Raw genomic sequence first — 18,281 nt, 5'->3', positions numbered from 1 at the left:
ATATAAACAACCAAATATATACGTGTATATATATATATATATATATATATATACACGTATATATTTGAATTATAGAGTATGTGTAGCAGGGAAACGGGCCACTTGATCATCCCAGCCACCCGGCTAGCTTAGCCGCAGAATAACCACACAGAAACTGTATTAATTAAATCACTGCTTGGCCCACTAGCTCTAACTTCTTATCAGCTAACTCTTACATCTTAGTTTAACCCATTTCTGTTAATCTGTTTATCACCACGTGGCAGTGGCTTACCGACTAAGTTTTGGCAGCATGTCTTAACTCTGGCCGCAGATCCATGGCGTCTCTCTGACTCTGCTTTCTTCCTCCCAGAATTCAGTTCTGTCTTCTCCGCCTACCTAAGTTCTGCCCTATCAGGCCAAGGCAGTTTTTTTATTCATTAACCAATACAAGCAACACACTGAGGGGATTCCCACATCAAGTATGTATATAAACCACTGTGATGTAATGAGAGCAGTGACCATGTCATACCAGAAGACAGCATTTGACATCACGCCTTCCTGTCTGCACTGCGTAGATTCCTCAGTCTTCCTCTCCACACTGTTCCATGCCCTTCAGGAGGCCTGATATTAATGTACTGTTTCAGGTTGAGTGTGTAACTCACTTATTCTCAGCACTTTGACTGGTTGTGAGTCTCTGCATTTACTGCTGTCTGCTACAAAAAGCAGCTTTTCCAGCAAAGGTTGAAAGCAGCACTAATTGGTGGTATAGGCAGAAATACTCAGAAGGCTGCTTGACAAGCATGCCCATTTAGCAAAGTAGTGATGGTAGGTTCCCACCTAGTACCCATGACCTCCCCAGCCACAGACTTTGACCAGCTTATCAGTATTAGACATGAATTCCCTCCTATGGATAAGGCCTCAGAAAGCTATTGATTATCCCCAAAGCAGTCATGCCACTATTTCTCCAGTGGGCACATTGTTCCAGGCTGTTCAGTATTATAATATGTAGGTTCTACCAGGGGGTGAGTTGACTGACAACAGCTTTCCCTCTCTAGTGACCCCTACATAGTAGCCCCTTCCAGAACTATAATAGCTAGCTAGCCTACAGGAAGTTTCCAAGTAAGTTTGAGATTGATTTCCATATGTCCTGAAACCAAGGTGTGTGATGTCTTCAGGAATAGGGTTTTACCATCTAGTTCTGTTGGGCAACAAGAATAATGGCAATAACCTGTATTTGGGGCTCCTGAGGTCTCCCAGACCAATAATGCATCAACACCTAGCACTATGGTTTATTTAATGTCCATGTCTTCTGAGGAAGCATTGTGCACCTGTGCAGACTACCCCCATTCAGACTCCTTTCATAAATTATATTTTCCACAAGACTTTTTCATATATCCATAGTTTTGATTAACCCACCCTTGTTCCTTCATTCTGTGATTCTTGAAACACATTCACATTTACTTTTTATTGTTTTTGCTAGTGACCAAAAAGAATAAATCCATACCTCATGTTTAAGAGAATCCAATACACTGGTTTAAGAAAATAACTTGCTATTCAAATAGCATGAGCAGCCCATGAACAGTTTGCTTACTAATTGTACAGACAAATCATGAAGACAAACGCACATAATGAGTATGCATAGCTCCCTGGCACTGGGGGAAGAACAGTTTGGTTAATGAACCGTGGGACATTGCCATGCCAGCAAACACCAAGAGCACCTTTTGGTGTTACCACTTCTAGAATCAGTCAGAGTCACTGGGCATCCTGGCAAGGGAGAAGTCCCAAAATGCTAGTTTCCCATTGTCTTATGCAAAATAAAATATGGCTTTCTCCAAAAGAAGAGTCTTCATAAGAATGGTACCTAACTAAACTCTCTGGATCAAGTGGCCTTGTTAGCTAGCAGCTAAGGATGCCATTGTGAACTTAGGAGCTCTGGTTATTTGATGTTTATTCATATATTTGTAGATATTTCAACATACTTGACTAGTCATTTAGAGTTCAGGCTTCAGTCTCTCATCTCTAGAGTTGTCTTTAAGTAAGACATTTAGTTTATATGGACTCGAGCTCCAGTAAAGCAGTGTGTGTATAATGACACAGCTGAAGATTGTAAACTACCTTAAGTTGCATATTTTCTATGAAGAATTTAAAATTGAAGAAATTAGAGAGTATATTTACAGTAAGGTGTCACTTATGAACTAATTTCTTAAAAAAAATTTAAAAAATAGGAAACTACTGAGAGTAGTAATAAACTGGTAATGTATCCAATTTAGGATTCTCCAGTGTGGAGCTCTGACGACCTCCCTGAGTCTGCACACCCTTTATGGTCTGAACTTAGGTGTTATTTTCAAATGAAAAAGAGTTAGTGCTAAGTAAACAATGGAATTGTCATGAGCAGACTCTTCACAACAGCTCCCATACAATGTGCGTGCGTGTGTGTGCGCGCTCTAACTCGTTCCTAATTTTACTTGTTATTTCTTCAGTTAACCAAACACAAAAAAGGAAAGAATTAGGGTTCTTAGACAGGGGATTTGAAAGCTGTGGTTGAATGCTAAGTTAATCATTTGCTTTCTGTGTAACTTTTAAGCAGCTTAACCTGTATTTATTGTCATGCTTTCTCCTTCATAAATGGCAATGACTGTGCATTGTTTGAGGGCAGATGTAGAGGGAGCAGCACTGCTGCTATGTAGCCCGGGTTGGTGGTAGCTGACCATATTCCTTGGATGCTTTAAATTACAGTATCTCTTCCCATCGCAGGAACACCAGACGCATTTTCCCAGTTGCTCACCTGCCCATATTGTGATAGAGGCTACAAGCGCTTTACCTCTCTGAAAGAACATATTAAGTATCGCCATGAGAAGAATGAAGACAACTTCAGCTGCTCCCTGTGCAGTTACACCTTTGCATACAGGACCCAGCTGGAACGGCACATGACGTCACACAAGTCAGGAAGAGAGCAAGTAAGTGAAAGGAGCAGGGCAGCCACCTCCCCACACTCAGGGAGCTTTGGGAAAGGAGGCCTGTGGGTATACGGAGGCTGTCTGTGCGCAGTCTTACAGAGATGAGAGGGTGGTTAGTGAGCGTTCTTCTCAGGGAAGGGCCTTGCCATCCTAACTTGTTTTGCGTAAACCATAACAAGTATCCCTCTGAGTCTGAGAGACTCCAGGCTGTGTTTTATCAACATGTTTTGTGTAGGAAAATAAATATTTGTCTTTAAACCAATATTTCAGCACTGACCAAATCAAGGGGAGGCTGCAATTTTTTGATTTTTCCTGGAGGTAGTGACTATACTAAGTATAAAATACTACAGTTTGTCTGCAATAGTCAGGGAAGCTGCATCCTCCATAGAGTTTGAGAACTTTGATGGCTTAGTCTAATTCTGTCACCATGTATGTTTTCTAGAAGTATAAACTGGGTGTTTTAACTATAAATTACACTTAAAGTGTGGGCTTAATATTCAAGATTAAAATCAAAGGATCTTTAGTAATTGTTCTTTTTTTACAATGTCCTGGTTGGGAACTGTCAGCTACCAGCAAGCAAGCTACTACCCATTTGACATTAACTTTACAAGCCGAGTAACAGTGTTAACAGGATGCTGGGGCACAGATTGGAGTTTCAGCACATGTCCAGCTCCTTCATCACAGGATTATGAACATAGACCTGCTGCATTTTGGAGAACTCTGTATAGGGGCCTTATAGAAGTCATTGTCCCACAGTCTTTGTGCCTTTGCTAAACTAATGAATAACCTCTGTAAAAAAGTCAACAGGAAAAGAAGAAACAGTCAGCCTGTTTGCTCAGGACCTTGGCATCACTCACAAAATCTGATACTAAGAGAAGAGTAGCAGTGAGGCGGGAGAGGACCCAACAGTAAAGGGTGGGAGGAGCCACTGAGCGCGGGAGGCAGCAGAAGAAAAGGAAGGAGTTCCTGGGGAAATGACCACGTGCTCCTGGACCTTGCTGAGGAGGCTTACCAGGGAGAGCACCAATAGCACCGTACAGAGCTTTCTGTGCTAGAGACTGGTGCAGCCATAGCATAGACAAAACTTAGCAAAAGAGCTGTCCATGTGACTTTTGAAAGCAGACCCACTCTGCTACAGCTGGGACCATATTGGCTCAGTGGTGAGGGCCCTTGCCAAAGAACAGATAGACAGCAAAGCTGAAGCAAAACTATGAAAACAAACTCCTAGAGTCTGCAGTGACCATGATGGCCACTTGTATGAGGATTTTTCTGGTGGGTGTGAACTAAAAGGAGCTGTGATGGGGCTTGAGTGGGGGCAGTGTGAGGAAGGATGGCTGAGAGGTCTTGGAAACCATTCAGGAATGTTGGCCTTTCAGGCCTTTGGAATCGGATTATGGCTAAGGGATGAGCATTTCCATGTCATACAAGCGCTGTGCTCGATACATATTTCCATTTCTGTTATATGTCAGGCCCAGTAATAAGGACCTAAGAAGGAAGAGTACAAAGTCCTAGCATCAGGGAACACACACAACTGATATAAACCAAACTAAAATGAAAACAAAGTATTTTCAAAATCATCGGATTAAGGCACGTTTTGGAAACATCAAACATAAGAGCTGTACCATCCTATTGAAACGGGCCTGATACTCCAGTGAGGTCCTTGTTCTACTGACAGGTCTCTATAGAGAACTTGCCAACTTTAATCTAGAGTGCAGACAAGACCATCCCTAGATCCTAATAAAACACAAACCACTCTACTTCTGGGAAATATTCTGTATTTGTGACTGCTATGACTTCAGGCCTGTAACAGGCAACAAAATCATCAAACTCACCTGGAGCATGAGATGTAAAACACCAGTTCTTTCTTGCAGAGACACGTGACGCAGTCTGCGGGTAATCGTAAGTTCAAGTGCACTGAATGTGGAAAAGCTTTCAAATACAAACACCACCTAAAGGAGCACTTGCGCATCCACAGCGGTGAGTACGTGCTGTCTTCCTGCGTCCCATACAGCGACAGCTATGTCAGAACAGGTGCCACGGGGTGGGGGGGGGGGGAGAGGCGGAATTACTTGCTGCTTTTCATTTGAATGACATTTCATTAGTATCTAACCTCTAAAGTATATAATACAGCAAAAACCATTTTCCTATGTAAATATAATATAAATGAAGATAGACTTTACATGAGAAAAGTAAAAAAGAAACTTAATAAAATTCATGGTGAGATAGTATGGATCCAGAGAGCTTAAGTAGCATAAGTTAGACTTTAAAAGAAAAACATATTCTCCTGAATCTTTATCTTTCTATTCCACATCAGTTTTGTATTGCTTTCTAGATTTAATGACAGAGCTTATAAAGAAAATTTGACAATCCCACATCACACTATAAAATCTGTTCCTTTGATTGAATTCAGATATGTTTTTGATTAAGTAATTTTAGTGACAAAACCATCAGCCAACAAATGTAAGAACGTGGTGTTTGGTATTGTCTACCTTAAGATGGTTAATGCACGGATGGATCTCCCTGGCAGTTGTCAGGTGGATTTGAGTGCTGGTAGTTCTCTGTCTTTTGGAATTGCATTTCTGGAACTTTCACCGTATCAATAATTGAATTAACCTTCAGTAATATACATGCCAAAGTCATTCCTTAAACGTGCTCAAGCCAAGATGCTCAAAGAGAACTTTTATCTTTACATATTTATTTATTTATAATTTATTTATTAATGTTTCTAGAATGTATAGAGTATCTCTTGAAACCTGCAGTGTGCTAATGTACAGTGAACTATTCCTTAACCCTGTGCTATGCAGTAGGGCTCACTCATATATAATCTGCCTTCTTACTAGAGATGATTTGAAATGTTAGCTAAACATGAAGTTTAGGGTTAAAATTTGGGTTAAATTGGGGTTAAAGAACAAAAATAAGATACACTTGATGGAGATTTATGCTGTGGTTTTATATTAGCATTCATCGTCTCTCTTAATGGAGCAAAGTTGGAGTGCACAGCTTATTCCCGAGATCAAAACCCTGGTCCAGAGCAGGACATTGAAATTAGTGGGGAAACCCTGCGTGGTGACCACAGCCCTGTCTCCATCAGTGTCTCAGTTAGGGTTCCCATTGCTGTGAAGCCGCACCATGACAGCAGCATAGCCTGCGAGGCACTAGGCTCACCCTCCACCGTTCGGGGCTTGATGGGAAGGACTTACATCCACAGGGTCATCTCGCTGGATCCGTTTTCTTTAGATTTTTACAAAATTACAGACAATAATGGATTGAAACTTTAAAACAAAACAAAACAAAAACCCCCACCAAACTCAAGTTCTTCCCTCGGATGTCTTGAAGAGCACTCATGTTCAGGGCACCTGATAACGAGCGACCTGCACCTCCTCAGGAAGCGTCTGTCGTGATCTTTCCTTAGTTGTTTTCTTTAGCTTTTAAAATTTGTTGAAGATCAGAGTCCATAGTTACATTTTCTAAGATAACCTGGATTGTTATTTTGTTCTCATCACCATGAAGCTTTAGCTATGCACCCTGGGCACTAGTGGGCAGACCCGTGTGCACTATTGTGTAGACCCGTGTGCACTAATGGGCAGACCCGTGTGCATTATTGTGTAGACCTGTGTGCACTAATGGGCAGATCTGTGTGCACTAGTGGACAGACCCGTGTGAACTAATGGGCAGACCCGTGTGCATTATTGTGTAGACCTGTGTGCACTAATGGGCAGATCTGTGTGCACTAGTGGACAGACCCGTGTGAACTAATGGGCAGACCCGTCTGCACTATTGGGTAGACCCGTGTGCACTAATGGGCAGACCCGTGTGCATTATTGTGTAGACCCGTGTGCACTAATGGGCAGATCCGAGTGCATTATTGGGTAGACCCGTGTGCATTAATGAGCAGACCCGTGTGCATTATTGGGTAGACCCATGTGCATTAATGGGCAGATTGCTATGTTAGGAGCTGAGCTGTGCTTATAAGACTGTGATGTCTCCACTCAGGTAAGACAGAAGCACCCGTGCTCAGGTACAAACCTCCCCACAGAGTACTGGCATATTCATTCTGTGGGTTCAGTATTCTAGCCTGCAAACCCTCACGTAAGATGTGACCACCCCTCTCCTCAGCCCTTAAAACCCCGTCTGTAGCTCTGCTTTAGTAACGGCACTTCCTGAGAGAACTCCAGGCTGAACTGGCTGCAAACCATAACCACGGTAAACTGGGTCATGCTGTAAACATAAATAAAGATCTGAAGCTAGAAGCCAGTGTTCCAACATAGTAACTTTGGTTTAGAATAATTATTCTGTGTACCATGATGAAACATAGGGTTCTGACACTTACTTAGGTCTCAAATAATGCCATAAGGTAGATTCTGTTACATCCCAAATTTTATGATAAAGACAGATAGGCTCATAATGCTTAACTAACTTCTCCAAGATTGCTTGGCTAGTTCGTGACACAGCTGAGCTCTGTCAGCAGCACCCCATTTCTGAGCCATGGCCTCCCCCACTCTGGTGTCACACATCTGTCTTCCTGTCTCTTTAGTGGGGAGACACTGCTGTGACTCATTCAGGCTGTTATTGAGTCATTAGCAGTTGGACGGAGATGATCTCAAGCAGACCTTGTCAAGCAGAGCTGCATTGGCACACACCCTTTATCTCATGGCCACTGTACACTGCCATCTGATAGCGTTCTCAGCGCTGAATCCTATTCCAAGCAGCCTGTTGGCAAAATTTTGATAAACTGAGGAACATCCAGAGATAGGAGAGTAAGAGGTAAGGGTTAAGAACCCTGTCCCGAGAAAGATTGTGAAGGGTCCTGATTTCCTTAGTATATAGGAAGCTGAAGACAGTCTGTAGTGGATGAGAAGGTCTGCTTGTTAAAGAAAAAAAAATCAGCCTTGTGTGTGGTATCAGAAGGAAAAGCAAGAAAAGGCCTGAGCCTGAGAACGAGAAGCTGGCCCAGCCCTTAGGCTGTCCCTTGGTAAAACTGCTTTTTAAATGAAGCACTGCAGTTTGTAGGGAGCATGCTGGAAGTTCTGTTGTGTATCTCATGACCTTCATAGCAGCCAGCAAGAGTACGTCTATCTGCTCATGTGCCAGAGCACCGAGGTTTGTAAAGATTAAGGAAGTGGTGTATGATGGAGCCAGAATCTGAACCCGTTCTGTGGGAAACAGCCTGGCTGTGCTTCCCAGGATTCCTGCAAGAGTCACCTGCCTTGTGCTAAACAGTTTAAGCAGAAACTGGTCAAATATGCAAACACACCCTATTGAAAGAGTTCTGGGTTTCTTAGATCCCTTGAAATGCTAGTATCTGGTCCTTCAAATAAGCACATTGCTGAGAAGGCGGGTTCATGCTTCCTCAGGTTGTGGCCTTGACCCAGAGCACCGGCGGCAGCACCAGCAGTGACTGCAGCAGCACCGGCAGAGGTGGCACTTAACACTGACCTCTCAGTGCTCGCTACGACTGTGCTGTAACACTAGAGAGATCAGCACCATCACATTTCCTAAGGAGCCGCAAGTCTCTCGTGGTGTCCGAGTGCCCATGTGACCCATGCTCTGATAGATGGCTGGACAGCTAATTGACTGTAACTGAGTTAAAATCACAGTTTTAAAATTAGGCTTGTGTGACAATATTGCCTTTATCTCAGTACTTCTCAAATTTTTCTCCTAAAGTGTATCTGATGGCCAAGGAGAAAGAATGCCTTGTGTCGCTGTCCTGGAGACTCTAGGTAGCATTTTAAGGGAGGCCTCCACCAGCAGGGGCTTCTCTGACTTCACACTGGTTTTCCTGCCAATTTACACAAATGTTGGAGTTAACCAAAGTTAATGTGTTTGAACATAAAAACAAAGTTTTACCATACCCACTAGCATGAGAAATTAAGCTGATGTCTTGGGCCGCACTCCCCACAAGAGCCTGTTCTCTGGGTGTGGGGGAGGAGTCAGTGGTTACAAATGCTTCTATTAAGGTTTCCTCCCCATAATGGAAAGATTTTTCCAATGGAGCCGCAAGGACGTGGGAATTTTTATCAATCAAGGACATGCATGCTTGTTAAGTCTGAAAGGAGATTACATTTATTTTTCTTGCCTCTAACATAAATTTCTTCTACAGATGCTCGAGTGGAGTTTTAACATTACACAGATTGATGAAATGGGATAAGGAAACGTTACTCAAAAGAGTAGACTGTTACAGAGCATGGCTGGAATGCTGTACACATGTTAAAAAGGGTTCCCGCTTGGCTAGCACACTGTTCAGAGGAAGGTTCTACTTTCCATGTTTTTAACATTTCTCTAGGTTTTGAACTTGAAATGATGCTGTAAATAATGTTATGGGCACACAGGAGAGTCTTGCTATGTTTACTGTAGGGCAGGTTGGGAATGTAATGACTCAATGAATCTGTTAGGTTTCTGTGTTTTACTGTAGGGCAGGGTGGGAATGTGATGACTCAATAATGGGTCTGTTTTGTTGTTTAGGAGAGAAGCCATATGAATGCCCAAACTGCAAGAAACGGTTTTCTCACTCGGGTTCCTACAGCTCACACATAAGCAGTAAGAAGTGTATTAGCTTGATGCCTGTGAATGGGAGGCCCAGATCAGGACTCAAGACATCACAGTGTTCCTCACCATCTCTTTCGGCATCACCAGGCAGTCCCACGCGCCCACAGATACGGCAGAAGATAGAGAATAAGCCCCTTCAAGAACCGCTTTCTGTAAACCAAATCAAAACTGAACCTGTGGATTATGAGTTCAAACCCATAGTGGTTGCTTCAGGAATCAACTGTTCAACCCCTTTACAAAATGGGGTTTTTAGCGGTGGTGGCCAATTGCAGGCGACCAGTTCTCCTCAGGGTGTGGTGCAAGCTGTTGTTCTGCCAACAGTTGGTTTGGTATCTCCCATAAGTATCAATTTAAGTGACATTCAGAATGTACTTAAAGTGGCAGTAGATGGTAATGTAATTCGGCAAGTTTTGGAGAATAATCAAGCCAGTCTTGCATCCAAAGAGCAAGAAGCAGTCAATGCTTCATCCATCCAACAGGGTGGTCATTCTGTTATTTCTGCCATCAGTCTTCCTTTAGTTGATCAAGATGGAACAACCAAAATTATCATCAACTATAGTCTTGAGCAGCCTAGCCAACTTCAGGTTGTTCCTCAGAATTTAAAGAAAGAAAACCCAGTCCCTACAAACAGCTGCAAAAGTGAGAAGTTCCCAGAAGACCTTACTGTGAAGGCAGAGGACAAAAGCTGCGATGGGGCTGCAGATGCTAGCACTTGCCTTCTGTGTGATGACTGCCCAGGAGACCTCGATGCACTTCCAGAACTAAAGCACTATGACCCAGAACACCCTTCCCAGCCTCCAGCCCCCGCCCCAGAAGCCGAGAAGCCAGAGTCCTCTGCTTCATCAGCCAGAGATGGTGATTTGTCTCCCAGTCAGCCACCTTTAAAGAACCTCCTGTCACTCTTAAAAGCCTACTATGCTCTGAATGCGCAGCCAAGTGCAGAAGAGCTCTCAAAGATTGCCGATTCTGTGAACCTACCACTGGATGTGGTTAAAAAGTGGTTTGAGAAGATGCAAGCTGGACAGATTCCAGGGCAGTCTCCTGAACCACCTTCCCCAGAAACGGGCTCGGTAAACATCTCTGCAAAGAGTGATGAGCAGCCTCAAACTGCAGAAGAAAGTGAGCCCCAGGAAGACAGCACAAGTGGACAGAGCCCCCTCAAGATGACTAGCTCCCCCGTTTTACCGGGAGGATCAGCCATTAATGGTTCCAGAAGTTGCACATCATCCCCATCCCCTCTGAACCTCTCCTCAGCCAGGAACCTGCAGGGTTACTCTTGTGTGGCAGACGGTGCCCAGGAGGAGCCTCAAGTAGAACCTCTTGATCTCTCACTACCAAAGCAACAGGGAGAGTTACTGGAAAGGTCGACTATCAGTAGTGTTTACCAGAACAGTGTTTATTCTGTCCAGGAAGAACCCTTGAACTTGTCTTGTGCAAAAAAGGAGCCACAAAAGGACAACTGTGTTACAGACTCAGAACCGGTTGTAAATGTAATCCCACCAAGTGCCAACCCCATAAATATCGCTATTCCTACGGTCACTGCCCAGTTACCCACAATCGTGGCCATTGCTGACCAGAACAGTGTTCCCTGCTTGCGTGCGCTCGCTGCCAACAAGCAGACTATTCTGATTCCCCAGGTGGCTTATACGTACTCAACTACAGTCAGCCCTGCGATGCAGGAGCCACCAGTGAAGGTAATCCAGCCAAATGGAAACCAGGTTAGTAAAGGACTAGCTAACTATTTCTAGTAAAGAAATCTCCGTCCACTGTAGTGTCAACCAGATTGCTCCAACTTTCCTATTTAAAAGGAACTTAACCAATTTGCTTTCTTTGTGTGGCCAGATATTGCCTTCCTTTGCGTACTAGTCTGGGATGGAGGCATCAACTACAGTTAAAGTGTTCTCCTCTGAAAAATAGTGTAAAGACTTCAGCTGGAGACACACTTGACCTCAGAAGAATAAAAGTTGTAATACTTACTAATTAAGTTTCTGGTTTTCTAGTTGAATTCTCAAATTGATAAGTTTTTACTTTGCTTATGATCATTAGTAAACAGTTATGTTCCTGTCTACCATAAAACACCAGGAAAGCTTCTCTAGTGAGTTGTATGCCAACACCTTTGTTAAGAGGCTTTGGTTAAGCAGAGGATGCTGGAAGCTTATTAGCTCATGTGAATTGAATGTTTAGTCACAATTATTGGTGAGGTATGGCTGTGGGCCCTTATGTGCATTCCCCTTTAAATGGGTTTTCTTTGCTTGCTCTGGTTTGATTTTGGGTAGAACTCTACTGTGTAGCTGTATGTTTCTCAAACTCTGTCCAGAATTTTCCCATGTCACCAGCCTTAATGTCACTACTTTCTCATCAATGTTTATAATTGAATCAAATACCAGAGGTGGCTGCTTGATCTTTACTTCAAGCACAGATGCAGTTACTTCTGCAACCTGCTCAGATGTGTCTTGCTGCCTTCAGTGTCCCTTCAATACTTCTACCTATGGGCTTCCCCATAACTAGCAACCCTTGAAGAAAACATGACCAATGACACTAGATTTCTGGTGTATAAAAACCAGTAGAGAGAGAGAGAGAGAGAGAGAGAGAGAGAGAGAGAGGAGAGAGAGAGAGAGAGAGAGAGAGAGAGAGAGTGTATGTGTGTGTGTGTGTGTGTGTGTGTGTGTGTATAGCATACTACTGTATATACAGGTGTATCTACATGAGTGTTTGACTGTGCACGTAGAGACCAGAGATTGACAATGACTGTCTTTCTCAGTTACTCTTATTTTTTTGAGACAGGGTCTCTCATTGAACCTGGAGCCCACCATTTTGTCTAGACCGGCTGGCAGTGTGTCTCCACTATCCCACTATCTACTTGTCTGCACACACTCACATACACCCCAGTTACACATGAGTGTCATGCATGCCTGGCTTTTACTCGTGTGCTCGGATTCTGAACGCAAATCCTTACGTTTGCATAGCAAGCGTCTTCTCTGTGTAGCCGTCTCACAGCCCTTTCTGAACCATGTTGAATGTAAAGAAAACAGAGCTTTTACTATTCCAAAAGACTGTCTGTGTCAAAGAGCTGCAAAGTGGAGCCACATCTGCACTGGCGGCTGCAGTGGCAGGCGAATCAGCGGGCTTAGAGGCAGAACTCTGGGAGGTTCTAGGAAAAACACAAAGCTCTTAGCTGACCTAAGTCTGCAACAGGCTCTACAAGATTATTCCATTGAGGAAAGTGCCTTCCTCTTAAAATGGCTTCCCCGGCACCATCTGAGGGGCTGTGTTGTGCTTTGTTCCTTCTGTGAGACTTGTAAGGGTTCTTTTTGACAGGCAGCTACTCCCACTTAAAATTCACAGACCCCCTCACAGTGCCCCTCCCCATTCCACAGAAAGTGTGGACTAAAGCAAACCTGTCTTTGTCAGACCAAGGCAGCTGGTGCGAAGACCTCCCGAATGGAGGCACAGTTTAAAGACATTTTCTAAACACTGTGTCTTAATATTTACTTAGTGAAACCCAGAATTTTTATGAAAAGTATGGCAAATGATGAAGTTGTAAATGAACGATGAATTAGAAAGCTCTGTGATTAACCTTTCTGCAAAGCTACTGTGAAATCACAGCTTCCAGGACCAAGTAAATGTGGCTGCTGTCCCCTGACCCACCTTCTTCTGCTGCCCTCTCTGTTTGCCCCCAGGAGCTGTGTGCAGTGTCATCATAGCGTCTCATTCCTGGGCCAGGGTTTTGGAAGCAATGCCCTAACATGAAGCTTCTCTCCCATGCATTGTCTGATTTTCCTTCCTTTATTTATTTATGAACAGTGTGGGGTTTCACGTCCACCACTCACACATGAAAGTCAGAGGGCAGCTTGTAGATGGCAGTTCTCTCCTCCCCGATATGGATCCAGCTTGGGTCATCAGCCTTGGTGTCCCAGTGCCTTTAGCAGAACTGTGTCACTGACCCTGTCTCCTGTGTGTCTTTTAATTTGAAATTTAATCTTCTTTTTCTCTTTTTTTCTTTCCTTTTTTTTTCTTTTTGCCCCCTTAGGATGAAAGGCAAGACACTAGCTCAGAAGGAGTCTCCACCGTGGAGGACCAGAACGACTCTGACTCTACGCCACCCAAAAAGAAGACTCGGAAGACAGAGAACGGGATGTATGCATGTGACCTGTGTGACAAGATATTTCAGAAGAGCAGCTCACTGTTGAGACACAAATATGAGCACACAGGTATGTCAGTGGACCCCAGCACAAGGTTCTGAAAGTGCCTGTCATCTGTGGCACGGAAAGAACAGTGAAGCAACACCTGCCGTTCTCGGGATCTTACAGGAAGTAGTGTGTGTGTAAGCCGCTCCTTCATTCCTCCACTGACACAGCGTTCACTCTGTGTGTTCGCCACCTCAGTTCAGCTTCTGCTGCATTCACAGTGTGGGACAGTGGGCTGAGTGGCAGGGAAAGGGCCCCACAGCAGGAAGCAGATGTGTGAGGAGCATTGTCCATCCTGGCTCAGGGCTCACCTCCAGCTCACCTGAGGGTTTCAGAATGAAAGACCTTTGCTGTTTTATATAAAACTTCTGCATAAGAGGCTGAATTTGATCTTAAGATTCCCTTCAACTCTGAGAGTCTGTAATTCTCCACAAAATACACAGCCCTAGGCTTATCGAGCCACTGACAGTGTCTCACAGACTCGTCTCTAATGCCTGTGAGCCAAGAAGGGACTTGTCATTTTTGTGATTGAAAAGCTAAAAGGTGAAAACCAGAGCCCAGCGTCCTCGCTGGTGTCTCACTCCCCCGGCGCCCGTGCTTGCTGCCCAAGGTTGTTCCTCTGCTCGGCTCCATGATAACTTTGAGTGATTGCAGCAGGTACAGAGGCCGGCCAAGCCCAGGATGCTTCACTAAAGGACTTTTATAGAAAACTGCCAACCTGGCCTTCCTGGTTCCCTCTCTCTAAAGCCACACTGGTCAATTTCAGCACAAGTGTCTCTGCAGACTGAGAAATCCAGTCAGGAAGTATGTGTGGATTCCTGTGACCTGAGAACCCCCTCCATGGCTGACCTCCAGCTTGAATTGCTTTCAGAAAGCTCACATAATTCTGATAGTTTAGCACCAGACTCCTAGCTGATAAGAACTGCACAGCCAGCCAGTTTCTCTCCAACAAGATGCATCTCAAACTCTATTCCCCAGCCTCTATTCCCTGGCCCTTCTCAGCCATGTTAGCTGCAGTGTCCACACAGACGCCTCTCATGTTCTGTCAGCTGTCTTAGCCCACTCCCTCTAGTGAGAAGAAACACAGACACATTCTCGTTCTTTTTCCATCTGTATGTTGCAGGTGGCACGCTGGGAGTTTTGGAATTAAAGGTAGCACCAGGCAGGGAACCTGGGCCTCAACGAGGCCTCTGAGCACAGCCCTCCATCTGTTTCACTGCGAGGATCAGAAAACCCCTTCTTCTTTAAAAAGAGTTAAATGCTAGCAAATACCAAAATTAAAATTACATCCTCTCTGTAAAAGAGATATCAAAAGTCATTTCTACACTGTCAAGGCCTGACTTCCTTATGATACTGGAGTTAATAGCCATTCCCAGTGATGCCTCAGCTGTTGCTGCCTCTGTCTGCAGTGCTGTTCAAGCTTGCACCCACTCATCAGGAGCAAGATTGCCCTTCTTGGGGCCAAAGCAATCTTAGATATGATAATTTCCAAAGAATTTTTGTACATACACTATATTTATGTGCATTTGGTCATAAGTAAAGAGATATATGAGACATTAAAATACCATTGGAAACAGGGATTCCCTGCCTCCTGTGCTTACCACCCATGGCCCAGGAGGGCCTCACTCTTAAGCTGTCTGGCTTGGGGTCCTGATGCGTGTATTTTTGGCATCTCAGCCTTATGTACTTCCCACTAAACTCATCCGCAAAGTACAGTGTGTATAGCCTTGAATTTTTCACATATAAAAGATAAACCATAGTATCATAAGTACAGTTGGGGACCTGCTAGTTTCTTAAGCATGAAACTGTAACCATCCACCTTCACCTGAATGTTTCTTAATGTCCACAAGCTCTTTATTCCTTATGCCACTGTTTTGTTTCATATCTGTGTTCTTACTTTGCAGGTAAAAGGCCTCATGAGTGTGGAATCTGTAAAAAGGCATTTAAACACAAACATCATCTGATTGAACACATGCGATTACACTCTGGAGAAAAGCCCTATCAATGTGACAAGTGTGGAAAGCGCTTCTCACACTCGGGGTCTTACTCTCAGCACATGAATCACCGCTACTCCTACTGCAAGAGAGAGGCCGAGGAAAGAGACAGCACAGAGCAGGAGCAGGAAGAGGCTGGGCCAGAAGCCCTGATGAATGAGCATGTGGGTGCGCGGGCATCTCCCTCACAGGCTGACTCGGATGAGAGAGAAAGTTTAACAAGGGAGGAGGACGAAGACAGTGAGAAGGAGGATGACGAGGATGAGGATAAAGAGATGGAAGAATTGCAGGAAGAAAAGGAATGTGAAAACCCACAGGGGGAGGAGGAAGAAGAGGAGGAGGAGGAGGAGGAGGAAGAAGAGGAGGAGGTGAATGAAGGCGTGCATGCGGCAGCAGCCGAGACTGACGGCGCAGTGGAGGACGGAGCTGCTCCGCAGGCAGGCAGCTTAGAGCAGAAGGCAGGCGAGGGCAGCGAGCAACTGTCAGAAGAGAAGACAAATGAGGCCTAGTAGTTCTAGAAGGAAATTCTACTTGGTAATAAAATTTGCTCTGTATTACCCACGCTTTTCATGGAAACACAGCCCCTGTGCTGTGGTTCCTGCTCACTACTGTGTAATGTCAGAACTGAGAAAAAAAAAACAAAAACAAAATACAAAAAAAAAATCCGGGTGTGCCTGAACCTCAGACCTAGTAATTTTTCATGCAGTTTTCAAAGTTAGAAACAAGTTTGTAACATGAAGCAGACTAGAAAACTTTAATGACTCAGAAAACAGAGGTTTCTTAGCAGGTTACAGGAAGCTGGATGGGCATCTGGCATGGCTATCAGTATTATCACTCTTACGTTGGTTCATTCTTAAGCTGTACAATGGGAGAAATTTTATAATTTTTTTATTGGTAAACATATGCTAAATCCGCTTCAGTATTTTATTATGTTTTTTTAAAATGTGAGAACTTCGCACTACAGAATTCCCTTCACAGAGCAGTATAAAGCAGTTCCGGCTGTGCTGACTGCCTGTTACCAAGTCTGCGCTAGACGCCATGTTCTCATTTAACATGTATTGCTGGCCTTAAGGGAGCAGCCGAGAGAAGAACTGAAGTTTCTTACTCATGTGATTCTAAGTGGAGTTCAAAGGTTGTCGTTGAGTTCTGACTGCAGGGATGAACAGTGTTTATGTGGCAAGGACAGCAGAGTCGGCAGAATCAGTGTTTGTGATTGTGTTTGCGCACGTGGTAGCGACTATGAAGGATCTATAGGAAGCATTGTGTCTCCTTTGGCCTTAAGCAAGACCTGTGTGCTGTAAGTGCCATTCTCAGTGTTCCAAGGCTCGAACTGCCTTCACTCAGTGTGTGGCCTACAATAACTAGCATTTGTTGATTTGTTTGATGTTTTAAAATTCCCAAATAAAACTCAAAACCACTGACTCTGTCAGAGAAACTGAAGCACTAGGACATTTCATAATTTGGTTCTCAGTATTCATTTTACATTAATTGACTTTCAGAAATCTCTACAGAAACAAAAGGGAAATTCTCTAAACTACTTAATCCATGTACTTCGTGTCAGACATGGATAAGCCATTGATATTTGGCTCACAACCGTTTCCAAATGTTAGTTATTACGGACCCAGTTGATGAACATTAGCTGATTTTTACCTATCAGTATTACTTTATTTCTTTTAGTTTATAGATCTGTGCAGCATTTTTGTACTGTACATCTTCAAGCCTGGCAGTATTAATACCCTTCTTACTGACACGTACCTTTAGTTTTAGAAAACTTTTATATTTATGTGTCTTATTTTTATATTTCTTTATTTATTACACAGTGTAGTGTATAATACTGTAGTTTGTATTAATACAATAATATATTTTAGTATGAAATTTTGGAAAGTTGATAAGATTTAAAGTAGAGATGCAATTGGTTCTCGTGCATTGAGATTTGATTTAACAGTGTTCTGTTAACATTTATACTCGCCTTGGGCTGTAGAGCAGAGTTTAAATGGGAATGTATTAGTTTTACAACTACAATCAAGTCATTCTCCCTTTACCCAGTTTTTAATATGAAACTCTTACACTTTGAAACTCACTGTGTGACTCATAGCATGACGCTCTGCAGTTCTTCTGTTAAGAGTTAACCCAGCCATATCTCATTCCCTTAGCAAGCCAAATTAGAATTGCCTTCTGTAAACAGTGTTGGGAACAATGTTTAACATGTTGTGCCAATTTGTTCCTGTATCCATGTATGTAAGCTACCAATCCGACTCTTCCTTTAAGTTCCTTATTACACCGTGGTCATTTTCTAGTTTTTTACCAGACTCCTCCCCAGCTCACAATAAAATGCATCAACAAGCCTGAGCCACTGTCATTCTTTGGATCATTGTCGAGATTTTCTTGGGAAAATTGTCTATGAAATGGCATCACATCCTACAGTGTCAGTCGTCGTGAGCTGAGTTTGTTGGCAATGAGTAGTTTAGACGTTTCCTATGGGGAAATGGCCCTGGGGAATCCCTCTGCAGAGGTGGCCTCTTCTTCTGGAACCCTCCACCCACGGCCCAGGGGCCTCACCCTAGGGTGCTGTTGTTTGTACCCTTTCATCAGCTCCTGTCCTGTCACTGATGTCCCTT

At 43.7% G+C, this 18,281-nt stretch overlaps 1 protein-coding gene across 4 annotated transcripts in view; it reads left to right on the top strand.

Moving 5' to 3' along the window:
• Positions 1–18,012, top strand: part of Zeb1 (zinc finger E-box binding homeobox 1) — a 176,545-nt gene extending 158,533 nt beyond the window's left edge. For all 4 annotated transcript variants that reach the window (XM_038333109.1, XM_038333108.1, XM_038333110.1 and 1 more), the window contains 5 exons: positions 2,734–2,936; positions 4,808–4,913; positions 9,399–11,200; positions 13,513–13,693; positions 15,574–18,012. In XM_038333109.1, the coding sequence (XP_038189037.1) occupies positions 2,734–2,936; positions 4,808–4,913; positions 9,399–11,200; positions 13,513–13,693; positions 15,574–16,172 (2,891 nt within the window). In that variant the 3' untranslated portion in view covers positions 16,173–18,012. The remainder of the gene's footprint in view (positions 1–2,733; positions 2,937–4,807; positions 4,914–9,398; positions 11,201–13,512; positions 13,694–15,573) is intronic.
• Positions 18,013–18,281: the final 269 nt, after the last annotated feature.

This window comes from Arvicola amphibius, chromosome 6 (genome assembly GCF_903992535.2).
Source record: "Arvicola amphibius chromosome 6, mArvAmp1.2, whole genome shotgun sequence".
Taxonomy (NCBI): Eukaryota; Metazoa; Chordata; class Mammalia; order Rodentia; family Cricetidae; genus Arvicola; species Arvicola amphibius.
Note: the sequence above shows the minus strand (reverse complement) of the source record. Positions and strands in the feature narration are given on the sequence as shown.